Raw genomic sequence first — 19,378 nt, 5'->3', positions numbered from 1 at the left:
TGCAAACAAAGGTAAAATGTAATGTAAAGACCACTGAATGTCAGTGTCTTCACTGATGGTAGAAGAGTGCATTAGGTTTCCAGGCTAAAATTAGTGAGGCAATACAGACAGAAAAAAAACACAGTATGTACTGTAAGGCTTCTGTTGAAAACCTAAAGAAGCCTTTATAAAACATGTAACAACAGCACAGCCAGGATTAATCTTTATCTGTTTTTTTTTTAGCAGGATTCAATTTAACCATGTAGCAACAGCAACAAAAAAGAAGTATAAATAATTAAAGTAATCCTGATTCAAATAAGAGGATTATGCAGTCCGGATTATTTTTTTCCCCCTGATTACTCTTCTTATTCAGAAAAAAAAAGAGAAGCAAGCCCCAGGCCCATGCGTAAGTGTGTGCATGTACAGTATGCGTGTTTCTGTACTGTGCACAGGATTTTAAAAGCTATTTGTTTGGTTAACAAATGGCAAACTACAGCAGGTCAGTAGTACGGAAACAGCTTGCTTCCATCTCTCACCTCCCCTCTCTCTCTCATTAATTTGCTCATCTTAAACAATCTTCCCTGGAGACCTCTGTCAGATTTCACAAACACTGCAGCTGTTGATTCAGGGTGCTTGAAAGACTTTTTACACCTCAGAGTTAGGAGAGCTCGCCCTCTCATTCCTGAAATAAACCCAGGGTGTCAGAAACCTGGGTCTCTGAGGGGAAGTGAGACAAATTCCTCAATCCTCTGTCATGCACACTCAGCCAAGGGTTCCTCTGACATTTACTGTACCAGTTTCAGAAAGCAAAAAATATTAGTTTTATTCATCTCTGTCAAGCTCACCAGAAAGCTTTTGCTGCTACATTACATAGCTGTGACAGTCTGGTTATTATGCATGTCTAAGCAACAGCAGCTGTTACCACCTTGTGTAGCCTGATCTCGCCAGATCTCAGCAGCTAGGCAAGACTGCACCTGGTCAGGACTGGATGGGAGACCTCCCAGGGAAACCAGGTTGCTGCTGGTGTAAGTGATGTTGGTGAACCTGTAGGAGACACTCTTTTGTCTAAACAAGAATTTCAAAAACCAAAACCCCAGTATCGTCCTGGGAGACGGTGGCAAAGGAGATGCTAATCTTGGGATGAGACATTAAAATGAGATTGTTGTCCTTAAGGACTGTATGGCACTGTTTAAAAGAGTAGAGGTGTTAATGCTGGTGACATTTCCCTTCAACTCATCTAGTAAAACACCTTCTCACTTCTCCTGCACATGTGCTGTGTAGTTGGACTGTTGGTAGATAATGGCTGCTGTACAGTATGTCAGCCAGGTGGGTGCTGCACTTCAGTAGTAATCCACTCATATATGCTAAGGCATGCTCTATATAAATGCAATTAACTAATCATCACAACATCTGGCTCCGAAGCAACTTATTACTTGGCTGCTAGTTAACGTGAAGTGTGGATTAAAATAGCGTGGCCTGCAACAGAAAAGATTAAATTAAAACAACCATGATTCTCCTATTGCTTACTTTCTATTCAGAAATATGTACTTTCGGCAGCTGTGTACACTCTCCAGGACAAAATAAAATTATACTGAATTTTGCATTGAAATTTTGCATTGAGACACAAAAATACAAAAAATTGACAGGGTACATTTCATAAATGCATCTCTAGGTAATGTAAAATGTCATCATTTTGCAAAATTCATGCCATCATGACAGTCCCTGACTTTAATGCTAAAACTTATATATTCCAGCTGGAGATCTAGCTCTTCAGATCTGGCTCTTTTCCAAACTGCAACTATTACAGCTAATGGGCAGATCAAGGTTATATGAGGCTACAGTCAAGCCTTCCTTAAAATACGACCACTACAATGAATGGATCTCATGTTCTGGGATGGCTTGCATTAAAAATTTAAGATAAGTATAAATTAATTTTTTACTTGTAAGATCCATAAATTTGAAGTCATTATCATTGGATTTCGATCATAATGAGCCCACATGAATATTTTAATTGTTACACCTTCACAAACTGGTAATGTAGAAGATTTTCTGAAACGCTTCAGACTGAGTTAATGCTGTCACTCCTCAATAATTGTTCTCAAAGCTCAGTGGAAAAGTGGATTCTAATCCTCTTTGTGCATTAGTCAAAACAAACACCAGAAAAGGCACAAAAGGCACTGGAGCAAGATGTAGTTTTGTTCTTTCTTCAGATTTCTGCTTTCTAATAAAGCTTGTCTTGTGATTGTCGGTTTCTGATTTGAACAACAGGTAAAAGAGAAGCCTGTGTTTTCTGTATTAAAGTTTGAAGACAGTAATCTCTGGCTAAACCCAGATCGTAAAGCACACGCTGGTAGGTACACTAGAGTTAAAACTATTCTGTCGACTCAAATGATCTAGCAGCTCAGCATTTTAATACATCCAATACATCAACCCCAGCCTAGCGTCATAGAGCCAATAGCCTCCCACTCCTCCAGAAAAACCACTGTAGTGTCAGCCTTCCACCAGCCAATCATCACACATCGCCATCTCACTGGTTGTGTAGCTCAATACAGTGATGAAAACCCCAGTGAACCAGTCTATCAGGAGACCCACTTCCTCCTCATCCTGGCACCAATCCTGAATACACCGGGTCCGAGGTAGGACTCCTCAACAGTGAATCACATTTGCTTACACAAAATCTTAATACAACAAAGATACATTAAACTTTGACCAAAAAATAGGAATAAAGATTACACTAAAAAACAACTATTTAATGACATTTTAAATATTAAATATTTGCCATTTATATTGTCAAGATAGTGTCTTGTACAGTAGCTCCTTTGCGATGCCTTAAGATGACTGATTCATTAATGAGGTTATAAATAAACTACATCTGCTGGTCTTAGTAATGTACTGTGAGAAAAGCACAATGAAGGTAAAATGTTGCATGGAACTAACCAAGAAACAGACTGATACCGAGGCAAGGGAATTAACGCAGGTGTGAGGCTGTGAAAACATCCATTTCATTGTTGTAGTTTTTTCCTTATCCCGGACACAGCAGTGCCTTACTGCACTCCTGAAATGGCTCATGATGAACACCCTTGACATTTTCATGGAGGTTGCGCTCAGGCCCCTTGTTGCCAGCCAGGCCTGAATAACACAGCCAGGCGCGTTAGGCTCTACCTTCAGAGCAGGATCAATCCCAGGCTGCACAGGCCAGTGTACCACTCCAGACTTACCTTCTTCAGTCGTCCACTCTTGGTGCCCACAAAGGCCACGCAGTAGCCGTTGTAGACATAGGAGGCCACCGAGGTCATGCGGTCACGGCTCTCGGTGAAGAGCGTGAGGCCGGCCACCAGCCGAGACCCTCCAAGCGGCTGGTTGATGTCCAGGCCACAGAAAGTGTCGTCAATGGGAACAGGCTGGAGAGAGAGACATGAATAGGGCTCCATTTACACAGAACTAAAAAAGGACCAGGTTTTTATTTTGTATACCCAGGCAAATTTATTCAGAGCTATGGTTACATAATATAAGAGCAAATGCCTCTGAATGAAGAAAGGAAAAACGCTCCGATTTCCTCAAGTTGGACTGGAAGCCAAATTTAATTTTTGACAACTTTATTCCAATTTTTTCAACAAGACATGTTTCAGATCAAGGATGACGGCCCAGTGTTTTTAATGAGCTGCAGGATGTCTGCCTCGTTTTCAAAGCACCAAGTCAGAGGTAAAGCTCGTTAAAAGTAAAGATGCAGTGTTTTTCCATTAGAATTTCACTTAAATTTAGATTTTACAAATACACAGGTATGAATATAGATCATCTTTAGTTAGTCTGGTTGAGAAAGACAGGTTTTATTAGGCCTTTAAGCTGACTGTGGTATTTCCATCCACTCAGTATCCACAGATGCTTTATTCTGTCCTGTCCTATGCAGGGTTACAGTGAGCTGGACACAGGAAACAAGGCAGGAGGCTGGATACCCCTGGATTCCACACACACAAGGACACGGGGACAATTAAGAAACACCAGTGAACCAAGCACATCACTGAAGGGTGGGAAGAAACTGGAGTACCTGGAAAAAACCCACAGAAACATGGGGAGAACACGGGGAGAAACTCCACAAAAAAGGTGCCTCAGACAGGATTTAAACCCAGGACTCAAGGGTTGTAGGGCAGAAGCACTAACCACCACATCACCATGCATCACCGTCTGTGATATTTCAACGATAATAATTCACCAGCAATAGTCCTAGAGATGATCTCACTAGTGTTTCCTGTTGGCTATATACTTTTTGAAATTAGATAGCCAAAGAGAGATGGATTTGGACAAAGACAGGTTGATAGCAGGGGAGCAATGCTTCATAAAGCCATATGCATGAGAATAGTGCAATGAATGTAGTAGGGATCTCAAGCCAGTCCTGTTTGGACAGATCGTGGATCACAGAAATATTGTTCGATCCTGCAGCCGCACATGGGCTGTTCACGGGGGGAACATTTAACCATTATCCTTTCGAGCTAGTCACCTCAAATAACTCACAGTTAATAAGAACTATATTGATATGTGTTCAGTGGTTTCAGCACAGATCATGAGCACTAGCCATTATACCACAGCCCCAGTTATCTCTAGCTCTTTTAGAACAAAGAAAAAGCCCAACACTATAGCAAGCAGTGGTGACTAATGTAGGGAATGTTATTCCCAAATAGGAAAGGGATGGCTGCCTTGTACTGGTGTAACATCACACTCTCCCTGTAGATCCACTGCTTTGCATGCAGTTTTATAAACAGAAATGATATATTGCTTCATATTTGAATAATGAAGACAACAACTGCACAATACAAACTCCCCAAATCAAGGCAGGTACAGAGTTAGATTTTCTCTGCATTTTAAACCAGACACTATTTTCTCAACTATGGTAAATGTGACTGGTTGTCCTCCTCTGAAACTCTTCTCTAAAGATTTAAATGATTTAAACAAACAAAATAGTTTAAATGAAATATAAAATATATTCCTGAGAGATTCTTTTTCCTCACCCAGATCATTTTTCCTTTTTTACATTTATATTAGGGAACCACAGAACATATGTACTGCAGTATACACAGCACACATTTGGTAGCAAATCATAGACAATAGATATGTCCTTTTTAATTACTTGTGTGCTATATCCTTAAGGAATTAGAGTGGGTGCTTGAATTTAACTGCCACTTACGCTTCCTATCTACAAGGAATTCTGCACTGGTGCATTTATGGAACACTTCATTATTTAGGAAGTAAAAATTGATCTGTCTCAGCAATTTCAAAATTATTGCCTTCCTTGATCCGGTGCTAATTCCTATTATAATAGAGTAATCCATCAGTTTTCTCTTTTTCTGTCTGAATATTCACAGGAATAACTTAATAAATTAAACATATTTATCTCCCTATTATAAAAGAGAATCACAGACACAAGGACGGCTGGTCTCAGAAAAACATACCCACACTTCACAAATACAGTTTTTCCATGGAAATGGCACAAAGAATACCCACACTTTGAAGCCCTCCCACTACTGGATGACATTTACTGTTGCTGCTTAAACAAACACAGCAGTGATGTGTTTTCGAGAGATGTTTAGTGTATGAACTGTTCTTTCTTTGATTTAGATAGACCTGTCAGACATTTCTGTAATGCACTGCCTGGCACACACAAATACTGGGGCAATTTGGACTTACCAATGAATGCAAAGTTACAATCAAATAACACAGAAAACAGAGTTTGATTTTCAAATCCACAGATTTTTTTTTAACTTTGTGAAGTGAGAATGCTATTTTTTTTCATTAGCTATATGTACATTTTTGTATGAACTGTATGTTCTGTTATTCTATTATTGGATAGGTGCTCTAACTTATATATCTATATGGTAAAACAGCTTTTTTTAGTAAGCAAGGGTCACAAGTGTTTAACTACCATCTCAAAAAACATTTACATCAGATACTAGTGACATATGAATACAGTATTATGACTTTTCTGTATTAAGGTGACACACATTTTTTACTCTTGTTTCCCTTCTTTTTTGGCACACTAACCACTTAGATCGTATTTATATAAGAGAGCTAATAATTGATCACCCTAAAGCAGAGCTCTATGTACAAATCTAGGCCCTTACCATGACCCTCATGGCTGCGTGACAGAGGCCACTTTGCATAAGATTACATAGAACAAACAGAGTCAAGGGTTCAGGTCTTCCCATGGCGATGCACAGAAAAGATCCATAAACGCAGCATAACAAGATCTTATGCATGGTGGCTTAGTGTCTCTGTCTGGGTTCTGAGTTATAAATAAATAGAAGCAGGCTCTGAAAACATTACAGTACCTGAACTTTTGAATAACTTCATAACCTTATCTTGAACCAATTGGGAGACAGAAATTCTATGACCTGCAAAGCACCTTCTTGAAACAGTACCCCGCTGCACATACAAATCCTGTTGACTGTACCTGCTCTGCTGTGCTTTAGACTTTGAGATCTGTTCTTCACATCTGAGGAATGTGCCGACTTACACAGGAATGTTTTTTCGGAATACTGGGCTTCTGACCAATGGCAATAGTTGACATAAAAATGAAGAGAACAAGTCTGTTCAGCAATGTAAGCCCTGTATTTCGCTTCTTAGCATACGAACTTAATGAGCAAAGGCAGAAATTACTAGAACTTTACTTTTGATTCTAAAGTGTTTATATCTGTCTGGAAATGAAAATCACTAGTGGTAAATACACCAGTGCTTGTGTCTGTTGTTTCTAGGGAATTAATATCAGTATATTGCTTCTTAGGTAGGAGTGATTATCTCCAAAAATGAATTTATAAACTTACTAATGAAAATGAAAATAAGCAAGAAACCTGGAGACTATACACTCTGAACAAACACTATCTCATGCGCAAAGAATTTCAGAACTATTTTAGGTAATATTTACATTTCAGAATTACTTTTAGGTTATGAAGGTCATAGGTGTCTCAAGAGTGCTTATAATGCGTGGGATGAAGAGATAATGGGAGCTTGAAAGATTACAGTCTAACTTTGTAAACTGACATACTGTATGATGAGTGGGAATTACTGATGGTTGCAAATTTACCACCGAGAAAACAAAATCTGTCCTTGACAGGTACAGCCACCAAACTATGACATCCACAAATAACCATACAAACGCCATACTGTATTATCTTCTTACTTTGCTAAAATAAAGGCAGGTAGAGACTAAAGTAGTCGGCCGTTGTCGGCTGTTCACAAATGATAGAATGGGATGAAGCCTTTGACCATAATCTGTGAGAAACCAAATGGAATAATCTGTCAAATGTTAATGACCAGGCTGCAGAACACTGACAGGCACTAAAAAGACAGAACCTTTACAGGCGGTGGACAGACATAACATTAAACAAATGTGATGAAGACAAAACAATAAAGGAAGGGATGCTATTGGAAATAACCCTGTATAATAAGAGGTATTAAAATCTCTGGACACAAAATATCCCTCTGGTCATCATTGCATAGATATAGTCATTTTTACAGCATGCAAACTGCAGATGTTGTATAACCCAGTGAATGTTAGACCACAATACGACCTTAAAGGATAAGAGCCACACATGGAGAGTCAGTCTTAATGATACTAATAGTGTCAGTTCTGCATACCGTCTCTCTCAATCTGACAAACACCTCTAACAATGCAGTATTAGTGCATTTACTGATGTTAATAAAAGGGGTCAATAACAAGCCCATGGGGGATCAACGAAAAGGCAAGCCGTTTTTTTATCTTGCTGTTTAAATCATTAAAACCATGTACACACACAAACATTCAAGCACACACACACAACCAAACAAACAAATACACAAATACACATCCTACCCCAGTACATACAGTAGCACAATACTTTGGGCTCCCTTTTCATTTCTATGTACAATTAAAAAAGAAATAAACAAAGACTTTAGTCACCCAAGAGAGACTTGAAAAGGACAAGATAATTGTGCCTCACAAGATGCTGATCCAGAATCTTGCCTTATTAACAGGAAAGCTTTTATGTTCTGATGGAAAGAGCCATGCACTTTAGTGCAAGAACATTATATCTGCTCCTTCAGCACAAAGAGTACTGTTTGTTTGAATTGCACTGCAGCATGTTATTAGTTCATTTGGTGCCAAACAAAATAAATTCTACTTCTAATTTGTGAATATCTTTTCATTCCATCAGAATTAATGTGTGTATAGCATCAGAACTGCAAAACCAATTAGCAATATTTTTTTATAGTGCGAGGACAACCTACAAAGTAAGTGTTCGCTATGTAACTTTTATAATTGCGTTAAGAGTTTGTCCGCCCTGATTCTTATAGCAGTCATTCATAATTGAATAGTTCTAGTAGCAGTTCAATGGCATATTATTCTGTACCATGCTGTATATTATTACTGGATGTTGTAATTCTTAATTTAAAAAAGCAGAAAATGTTGAAGGAAAGAATAAGCATTAAAAAATGAGAAATTGATATTAAATTCCAGTTTTAGATCTAAACAGTATGCTACCCTATTAGATTATTTTAAAACAAACATTGAAGGAATATGCTACAAAGCTAGTAAAAGTATATGTACTTTCTGAATTTACAGAAAGGCGGATATCTGGCTCTGTCTATACCATGCAGTAAATTTGTATTCGTTTCCTTTAAAGCAGCACTAAATAAAAAAATAGGTTTGCAATCACACTGATAGAACCAGTCCAGTTGTAAGTGGCTTGTATTGTGTGTACACCTCACATGTCTCACAATTGTTGGACTGTTTAATACTGAGGTACTGCAAATACACTTGCAAAGAGCTGCATTGGATTGCATTTCTAAGTCACAAATAGGCACAATTTGGGATAAACCTAGGACATTAATAGCTCGATTAAAAATTAGCCACAGCCACTCACTGTATGCTGTCTTCTAGTCAGAGACAAAGCAGTAGTGAGCCCTGCATGCACATTTAATTCAGATACTTAATGAGCAGAGCATTTTCACAGTCTCTTTATAAGTGGAATACACAATGCTGCAAGAGAACTAAATGCTTATTTTTCATATTCATGCCAAGAAGCATTGTTTTCTGCTGGCATGGGCTTTACATCTACATGTTTGTAAAAGTGCATGGCGAGTATCTCTAACGGAACTACTTTTATGTAATGTACCCATTACTATAAAAGTATTTGGCTGACACTTTAATCCAAAGTGTCTTAAATTTGCACCTATTAATACAGCTGATTTTTTTTTTCTTACTGGAGCAATTTGGGTCACGTAACTTACTCAATAGTACAATATTTATGTTTCCCATGCAATCTGAACCTTCAATCTTTTAGTCCTGAGTCCAGAACCCTGAACACTGCAGCCCCAAGTGTGCAGCTGGTGATGTCTTATTCCCCACTAAACAGGAACTGAACCTACAGTGTGCATGCACTGAGTCAGGCTAATTTTCAAGATTGGTTAAGTAGTGTAGACAGGACTTGGATCTGGGTGCATACTTGGCGGCATGACTCCATTTTGGCAAATGAACATTCGGTCTTACCGCCTTGGTGCACTGCACATCCTTGCCCAGCAGCCAGTTGAGCTCCAAGTTTCCCTCCCCCTGGTAGCAGGACTGAAGGCGCTCTTTGATGCGGGCATTGATGTCCATGATAGTGAAGACACAGAGTGCGGAGTCATCTGGCGGTCGACGATACTGCTTTTGCCCCTTGGAGAAGACGGCAAAAAGCACATCATCCTGTGCGGAGATGTTGAGGGAGGCCGCCAAGACCTCCCCAGGCTTTGAGAGGTAGGCAGCCTGCAGGAGGCGGTACTCCACCCCATTACGGACGCAGCCCATAGGAAGTGAGACGTAGGAGTGAAACTTGTGGTCGTCCTTGCAGAGGCGCACGATGCGCGAGGTGTAGAACAGGTCGCTGGAGGAACCCCCCGAGGAGATGCTGTTTTCGGGGGTCTCGGGTTGGACAGTGAGGAAGTAGACAAAGTTGCCACTGGCGAATCCATACACGTAGTAAATGTCAAAGTGGGAGACAAGTGCCAAGGTATCAGAGGGGATCTTGATGAGGGAAGACACAAAGTCGCTGTGCAGCTCATAGTCCAGCATGGCTGATGACTCAGGATCCTTGGGCAGCTTGCGGCTGGAGATGGTGGGGAAGTAGTCTTGCTTCCCATCTACGGCTGTGCCAATGAAAAGCGTGCCGTCCTCGCCCTGCGATGGTACGATCACCCCATACATGGTGCCGGTCTCGTTCACACTGGAGAGGTAGTGCTCCTTCTTGTGCGAGGGCTCCACCAGGATGAAGAGGTCGTCCAGGCGCAGTAGCTTACACACTCCTTGGTAGAGGCTCCCACAGGCCAGCAGTCGGTTCTGGGAGTAGTCGATGAGGAGCAGCTTGTTGACATTGTTGGTAGGTGTCAGAGGCTCGGTGCAGGGCTGCACGATCAACGGAGGGTAGCAGGACTTGTTGTCATCTTCTGGCCCCGTGTTGTGGGATACCAGAAGGGTCAGGTTGCCCGAGAGCTTGTAAACCCGGTTCACAGCACCAATATACAGCGAGCCTGTTTTCTGGTGCACTGTTAGGTGGTTGAATGCCCAGTCTCTATTTTCCGAATGGAAGCTAATGAAGTTGGATTGGCTGCTACAACACTTCGGCGAGAGCATTAACGAAACAAGCAAGTAGACCCTCAGGGGCCACACCCCGGTTTTTGGGAAACATAGGAAAGTCCTTTGCATATAAGAGTGGTTCTCCATGCCTTGAGGAGCCCACACAAAAGCAAGAAAAACAAAAAATTTAAAGAAAACAGAAAGAAACGTTCCACAAATTACTCAAAGGCTGCTGCTGGTCCCAAACCAAAGGTTTTCACATGGTTCTGAAAGAGAAAAGATAGACGTATCAGGTGATTAATCCACTTGCTTAACTCTGACTCTTTGTCAAAGGCTACATTTCTCACCTCCTGATCCCAGGGGAATCTAGGCAAGAGGCATGGTATAGCAGAGACAATGCCAGGAAATACTAAACACATGTTTATCTACATGTTCCGGAGGAGATGATGGGCATGACACAACCAAGTGGGAAAGGAGAGAAATGAAAACACATTCTGGGGTGGAAATGAGGCACGAGAAGTCATTCTCTACACAGAAATGCCATATAGAGCAATTCTAAGAACTAGATAATGGAAGAAGGGAGGTGGTGGTAAAAACTGAAATAGTTCAATGACACACATATTCACTCCTGGTCCTGGAGGGCCGCCATGTCTTCTGGTTCTCCTTCCATCTTTAGTGACTTGATTGTTCACTTAATTGGTCTTTATCACCACTGCTTCCAGGTCTTTACTCATTCACAATAATAAGCTACTAAGACATTCTGCTGTCTCTCCAGGACCAGGAGTGAATATTACTGTGCTATGCCCTGAAATTACAGTACATTGTTTGAATGTTTTTAATGTGGCTAGCTACGTTCCTTATACTGTATATCACTGATTGAAAACAAGTAAGAAGGGGTAGACATTATTGGCATGCACTACATTTTTTATTTATTTTTTAGTTTTGTTTTTGTCTCTTCAGTAAGGGACAAAGCAGAAAATGTGAATTTAAAACACTTAAAAAGCCAATAAAATGAATGTGATGCTTGGACATGACAAAAAAAGAAACGACAAGGAACAAGGAACAAGGAAAAAATGAAAATGCATATTAGGAAAGTGACAGATAGGAAAAAAAACCAACAACCAAAGGATAGTGAGACAATGACTTCAAAGAGTAATACAGGGAGCGCACAAGATACAGAGACACAAACTGGAGGACTGCAGTGGAAGTAAAACGACAACTTCAGATTCTAGGATACAGAGCAAAAAAAAAACACTAATTAAAAACACACAAAAAATCAGTTTCTGTCAAATCTCATCCTCATCAAGACCACTTTTTCTTTTCCTTCTCCCCCTCTCTGTCTTTCTGCAAAGACATACACCAAGGAAATTATATAATTTATGTAATTCCACTTTGCAAGAGTGCATAGATCTTTCCCCACGTGCAATAAATCAAGAAGACAAAAATAGGTAAGGCCCCCTTCTCCCGAACGTATTCTCTGAGTTAATTATCTGAACGAGTGCTGAGGAGGTCTGGGGTCGTATTAATAGAACACAGTGGGAACAAACAGAAAAGGTGTTATTTTGCAGCCTCTGTTTAAGGGCATTAAAACATGATCTCCATCTATTAATTAGCTTTTCCAATTTCACTTCACCCTCCAGTGTCTTTTTTCCCACCCTAAATGATCGAATCCTGAAGGAATTATTCATTTGCAGCAGAGCAATCATTCTAAAATTAATCAGCTTGTCATTAGGGATGCAGATTCCTTAGTCAAACTGCATCAACAGCAATCCATTCTTTATTTTTAATTTTATTAGCATATTTTATGCAGATTTCATTTGAGAACCTAACAATTCTTGGCTAACAAGCATAGATAACTGAAAAGCATTTTAAGAATCAAATATGATTAGGCAGTGAGATCCAACAAGGGCAATTATCAACGAACGGAAGAAGGTGAACAGTGCACTAAGTCAAACAACAGTAAGAAGTCAACAGGGCTAATAATAGCACATTCCTTACAGCTTTGATTTTTTTTAATGCATTTTCCTAATCGGATAAAGACCTAGTAATGTTTTACAGTGATCAGACAATTGGAATGCAGTAGCAATTCCAGGAAAACACTTGAAAAAAGTAGGAGTTCCTCAGCTTTTATGGTCAGTCTGCACCATGTTAACCTGTAGTCCAAGCTGCTGTTCTCATTCAGGTTTCTACTTTTTTTCATTTCACCTTTTATTTAAATGTATTTATCTTCTTAAAACGTGGAGAAGGGGTCAAATGAGTGCTGACCTGAAGTCACATTAATATCTGTTCTTATTAAACTGCAGTAAGAAATATTGATCTGACAATAAAAGGAATGGCTCACTACATGCAGTAACTGTTTCCCTTTGTGCTGTCAAGCAGGCGGGTTTCTGGCAGAAGCACTGCATTAAGACAGTCGTTAAGGCCCCTTACAGGAGGGAAGGATCATAAAACATGACTGGAACCTCAGCCTGCTTTTTAATTCCCTTTGTTTCATTTGCCACATGCTCTGGGTACTCAAAGGAGCCTTCTTGAGGTGTAATATATTTGCTGAGCTAGCTTTTTCTCTCAGGCTATAAACCTTGTTGAGCTCAGGGCAGTAAGCCCTTTGAGTTTATTTCCTTTGTCTCTTTGACAGCAGCTGCACAAATTTTCTCTCCTGGTTACAGAAACTTTGAAACACCAAAACAGGGACAATGAAAACCCAGTTTGCAGGTTTACAAAACTTCTGGGCTCAGGAGAAGGGCTTTAGGTACTGTACATGGTGATCTTTTTGGTGGGCAGCTGTAAGAGTCCCTTGCTTCCACTTACTCTGGAGGACTTGAAGATTATAATCTGAATTAGAATCTCATCTGAAGTTTCCCTTAGCCTAGCATCAAAACAAGCGTAAGGTTACAATGTTGAAGTGGCCATCTGGCTTATCTATTGTAGCTCATTTGGGTGCTCACAGCTAATTGATCCAAGGACTCTTTCAGCTTCTTCTTCAAGGAGGCCAGGCTTCAGGTAAGCAGGGGAAATTTGTCAGCATTATGGTCATGCTTATACAAAGTTCCTCTGCACCACTCCAAAACTCTGGGAGTGAATGACAGCTACTCACAGAACTGTATTACGTGTAAACAAGGTAGAAGTTTAATGCATGTTCATGCATGTTGTGCATCAATTGGTACCAACACAGAGAAACAACAGCCGCAGGCCATTTCTGGCTTATCATTACACGTATGTCTTGCAATCTAATGTAATGGAAAGTCTTCTTTATGTACAGCACAATCGAAGCGACAATTTTAGTTGTCTTAACAAATGCTTTCAATATGTCAACACTGAAGCACAAAGTAGGCTGATACTTCCTTGGGTCTTTCTTACTAATCCAAACAAGTGTGTAGTGTAAGTACATGTAATCTGCTTTGCTAAATGGGGGAATGATTAGGTCTCTAAGCCCTAAAATGAAATGGCCTTTTACACAGTAACAAGAAGCTTACGCTGAAGCAACTGTGTGTATACAATTTCAAGTTCTTTGCTTCAGGTGACTTAGAGATGGCTTGACATTTTCAAATGGTTGAGAATCATGTTAAACAGTGTTGGATTGTCTAATGTTTGTAAAGAAACCAACTTGTCCTAACAGGAAATCCATTTCCCCATTCTAATTGTCTTTCTTTCTCCAGTTTTCACAGAAGAGTGAGGGTGGACAGTTGCTGCTTATCTTTGAAATCTACTTCAGGGTGGCCTGACCTCATTATTCAACAGCAATGTACAACTGCTACCTTCCTATCATGTTTATTAAAAAATGGGAAATATCTGGCCAAACTTAATTCCCTACCTCTAATTGTAACTCCTGTTGAGCTGTTAGTAGACCTAAGGCAGAGTAGAAATGTTCTTGTTGTAAAGACAAGAGCAGATCCCCGAGGCTCCTGCTTAATAGCTTTCCACCTCCATTCAGTATATTGCTGGTGCAGGAACAGGACCAAATTACAATCAATTTAACGACTGTTTTGTTTTCATTCCCACTTCATTGTGGTTCAGGAATAAAAAGGGCCAGAGAAAGAAGTGGTTAAGATTATCCTACAGAAAGGCCATTTGCAGAATTCCATCATACACACACTGGCCACATTATTAGGATCAGCCACAATGATAGACATTTTTTTCACTTTTGGTTGGATTGAGGATGATAAGATTTCCTTCTATCACCTTTCCCAGCCAAAACAGATAGAAACAGATTCCCAGCAACAGAATCAAGTTCAGAAAGCTGGTGGAACAGGTGGAAATAGCAGTATAGTCCCTCATGTCATTATCATTACCATTATCACAACCTCATCTAAAGGCCATGCTTCTGAATGAATGGAGGGACTTTGTGCAACACATGCCAGAATCCTTCAAGCTGTTCTTGTTGCACACTAAGGCTCAGCACATTATTCTGTGGGAGGACCTAATATTTTGGCTGGTGAGTGTTCATCTTGTTTCAAGTAAATGTAAATAAATTATAATAATGTGCAAAGTTATGTGCACATTATAGTTCTGTCAGAGGACTGCACCTGTGCATTTGGTGTATTTATTCATTTGTAACAGTATGAACTGGTCTTTGTTTTTCCAACAAAGCTAACAGGTGCAAAGAAAGAAATAATGTACTGTATGCTTTGATGAAAATACAATGGCAATGAAAAGCAATTGTTTAACCCAAAGGACTAAATAAAGTATGCTACTCATATGTCGATTAGCACATCTGGATGGTAGCAAAATCCACTTGTATGGTAACTCAATCCTAGCTGTGTGCCACTGTCAATATACAAGCAAGTTGCAAACAGCAGAAGGTGATGACAACAAATAAAAGGTTCTGATGTCTACGCCTGTCTCTGAATGGAGATTCTGCTAGGAAAAACAGCTTGACTTTCTGGATGGGGCTCTGCTCATACCCTTTATCAGTCCAGGTGCCACTCTGCAGTGTTTGAAGAGTGATATCATCTTGATGTTAAATGCAAACACAGAGGTCACAATGGGAGAAGCAACTGTAGCAACTTTATTCCTGTCAGCTTTTGTGATAAAAATACAACATAGCAAATTAGCCACATATTTGTCTTTCCACTCCTCATTTGCGAGAGTTACACTTTTTCAATGTAGAACCTTCACTACCAAAACCTATTCTTCCGGATACCCGTGTCACATTTCAGCTCACCCATTCTTACTGTAAGTGCAGACACCCATTGCTCCATGGAGCTTGGCAACTGTGGTGTCTGGCTCTTGAAGCTGAATTGTAATAGCTAATCTCCCTATGTAAGGCCTGGCACACCACTGAATGCCAAAAAAAAAAGAGGAGGAGATCTGTGTCACAATAACGTAAACCATGAGCTTTCCAAAAGGTACAGGGATTTAAATGAAAAACAGCAATAAGGCATGTTCATTTTCCAAGGGTGTTTACTTAAATTTTTCTTTTCAAGTCATCCAAGCACAAGGTCCTCCTGTAAACCAGGTCTTTATCGATGTTGGCACAGTTTTGGACAGTTTTTCACTAATGTGGCATTTTTAAGTGCTGCATTACATAAAATCACAAGATACATCCTGCACCAGGCACAGAATGTTCAAAAATACTGAAGGAAGAATGTCACAATCTACACCCTTAAACATCAAAACAAAACCCAAAGCATTATAATAAAATATAATCTAATACATTGAGAGAGCACCTAATACAAAGTTTTTTCACCCTTACATTCACCCTGTTTTGTGTTGTTGTTCGTGCATCAAAACTAGAAAAAACAGTCTTCCATAAAGACTGAGAGAGAAAAAACGATTAGTACATAGGAGGGAAGTCAATTAGTCTTTATTCCTTTCACTGACATTCCCTCTGGAGATAATGAAAGGCTTTCCACATCTTCCGTCATCTTATAGTGATATTTATAATATCTTTTGTCTCAGCGTGAACACTGAATGCTAAAGTAATAGCCCATTCTTTTCCCATCAGACCTCAATCTGTTATTTAACAGACAAGCCATCAGCTTTTCTGCGGCAAATGCACACATTCTAAAAAAGGCACAGGAGGTAAAAATATAAAAAAACAAAAGTTCAGGCTACCTTTCACAAATATACTCTATCTTTATTTTTTTCCTGTTCTGGAGCATTTGATCAGGGAGGCTTTTATGTTTGTCTCAGCATCTGCACAATTAAAAGGCCCAGAAGCATGAGCAATGAACCCTGTTATGTCAACGGGAGTCCAGTTCTCGGGGAGAATGGACCGATGTTTTCGTATATATTCTCTAACACTTTCATTGTGTTAAAAAAACAGGAAATCAACATGCTAGATGACTAATTCTAGACCTCTTGATCACTGTTCACTGCAGTCGTCATCAAGGATGATTACAAACAAGATCAGAGCTGGTCATGTCTTTCATTTTCACTGCATTTTAAAAACAACTTGAACCTGGGATGACCACAAGGGAATTTGCCAAGCATATTTTAACAAGGATCCTCTGCTCTTCCAGCTCTCTGAATAAAATAAAACAAACATTAAGACTGCAAACTAGTCAAGAAATTATTCAACAGGAGACAGCAGGATCATCAGCAGCTGAAATCCTTAAGTGTTCTTTCATTTTCGTTTCACTGATGAGAGAAAGGCAGTCATTTCCATTTTTATTTCAAGTGTGATCTTACAGTAACTTTTTAAAGGGGCTGGGGCTCTGGAATTAGAGCAGTGGATTCTAACAGGCTGAACAAGCTCATCAGGAGAGCAAGCTCTGTCGTTGGGTCTGGCCTGGACCCCCTGGAGGTAGTGGCTGAGAGGAGAATGGTGTCCAAACTAGAAGCCATCATGGACAACGTCTCCCATCCCCTCTATGACATGCTTGTAGAAACGAAGAGCACGTTCAGCAATAGACTGATCCATCCACGGTGCGACAGGGAGCGCTACAGGAGGTCATTTTTGCCTTCTGCCATAAGACTGTACAACGCATCCACCTTGCGTCTGGGCAGAGGCAACATTGACAGTGACCTGTTTCTGGACTGAACAGTAAACTGCTACATCTGTTCTTTTTCTTTTCCCATTTACAACCGTTTTTGTGCAATATATGGCAGGGACCTGTGCAGTACATTTATATTTATATTCATATTGTGCAATACGACTTTTTTGTGCACTGTTCTGTTCTGGTTTGTTCTTTGTGTCTTCTGGACTGTGAGTAACTCTTCTTAGTGCACTTCTCACTGTACTGATTGTATTGTATTATTATTATTGTATCATTCGTTACACTGTGGCTGTGTTGTCTGTGTTAAGCTGCTGTTGCACTGCAATTTCCCTCATGGGATCAATAAAGTATCTATCTAAAAGGGCTCTGCAGTTCCCCTCAAAAATCCAACCAAACTGGATCAATGTCTAATCTCACCATGCCAGCTACACCAACATACAGTACACGTCTGCATTTAACACCCATAACACTTAAGTCTGAACTTCGTCTTACAGATGAAGAGCGAGAATGATATGGGCAGCTATTGTCATGCAGTGGCGGGAGGCCAGCTATTAAACCAGGGTAGATCTGTGCCTCATATGATTCCACATGACACCACAAAAAGTGAGACGTCAACATAGTCATGTACAGATTCCTCTCAACTGGCATGGGAAAATCCTGACAAACTTCCACTAGCATGTTTTCAAACCATTTTTCTACAGTAATTTCCATTCACCACACTGTGGATACAATGGATGCACTTTCACTAAAACATATTTTTTGCTTAGCTCCAACAAGTATAAGCTGTCGGTTAGAGTATAACTATAATATGTAACTTAAACATGCCTGCACCTGGCAAGGTGTATGTTTAAATGTTCTGTGTTTCTTTACAGTTGTAGAACAGGTTAATCGAGTCTTGTTTTCATCTTTCAGGAAATTTCAATTGATTTTTTTTTAAATTGGAATAACCTTCACAGATATAAACCACTTTTCTATTAAAATACAATTATACAATAAAGTAATCTTTCAAAACTGATCATTATATTATTATGTAGATGTATTAAGGTCAGTGGTTTTCTTAGGATTAACTCTCAATCTCACTACCAGTGAGACGTCTGAGGGATCAGAGCTTCTCTGTACAAGACCACTGTGTTAAACTGTAATTCTCAAATGTCCGACATCCAAGCCTAGTTCATTTTTTTAAGCACAACCACGTCATTTATTCTATGAATTTGCCTATTTTTTAAGTATGCTACACTTAAAAAAAAGAATAGACTGGGAGCAGCTATGAAAAGAATTCTATGCTCTTGTCCAAGCGTGTGGCCATGGGTGTGCCTGTAAACCATGTCTTCAACTCAAGGTGAAATACAGAAAGCTGTCACCAAGGAAGATTTACAGTAAGTGGTTCACTATAATTATTCCAATTTTCTGTCCGATGCTAACCCTGAAGAGATTTGAAAATCACTGTAACTCTCTCTGCCACCCCACCACCCCACTCCCTCAACATCCAAACACAAATCCACTTCTTTTTGCTCATTTAGTCAGTCAATACAGTGACAAGCTTGTCACAGTCAGACTGTTTGTCTCTTCTCATTTTAGTTGTCTGTCATGCAGAGAGAACATTGCTATTAGTGTTATTTCAGAAACCTGCATTATAGAGGAGAGACAGCAGGGGAGAAAAAGAAATTTGAAATGACCAAGAAAAAAATTCTATGCAAAGCTACAGTATTATTATAATTCTTATGGCTTCCATTTATTTATTTTCTACACACACAAACCAAATTCCATTAATATTGGGAACAAGCAAATGGATTGTTAATAATCATCTTTATCTACATCTACAAAACTAGCCAATTTCAGACTACAGTAGAAGATGCATACACAGCACTTTGGCTTCTGAAAGTCA

General features: G+C 39.7%; 1 protein-coding gene across 1 annotated transcript in view; it reads right to left on the bottom strand.

The window, feature by feature from the left end:
* The window catches only part of plxna2 (plexin A2), a 226,167-nt gene that overhangs the window by 182,917 nt on the left and 23,872 nt on the right, over positions 1-19,378 (bottom strand). Inside the window, exons 2-3 of the mRNA XM_088919992.1 lie at positions 9,494-10,821; positions 3,198-3,380 (exon numbers count right to left, since the gene is read on the bottom strand). Of these exons, the coding sequence (XP_088776118.1) occupies positions 3,198-3,380; positions 9,494-10,702 (1,392 nt within the window). The 5' untranslated portion in view covers positions 10,703-10,821. The remainder of the gene's footprint in view (positions 1-3,197; positions 3,381-9,493; positions 10,822-19,378) is intronic.

Source organism: Atractosteus spatula, chromosome 7, assembly GCF_055471065.1.
Source record: "Atractosteus spatula isolate fAtrSpa1 chromosome 7, fAtrSpa1.hap1, whole genome shotgun sequence".
NCBI classification, from domain to species: Eukaryota; Metazoa; Chordata; class Actinopteri; order Semionotiformes; family Lepisosteidae; genus Atractosteus; species Atractosteus spatula.
Note: the sequence above shows the minus strand (reverse complement) of the source record. Positions and strands in the feature narration are given on the sequence as shown.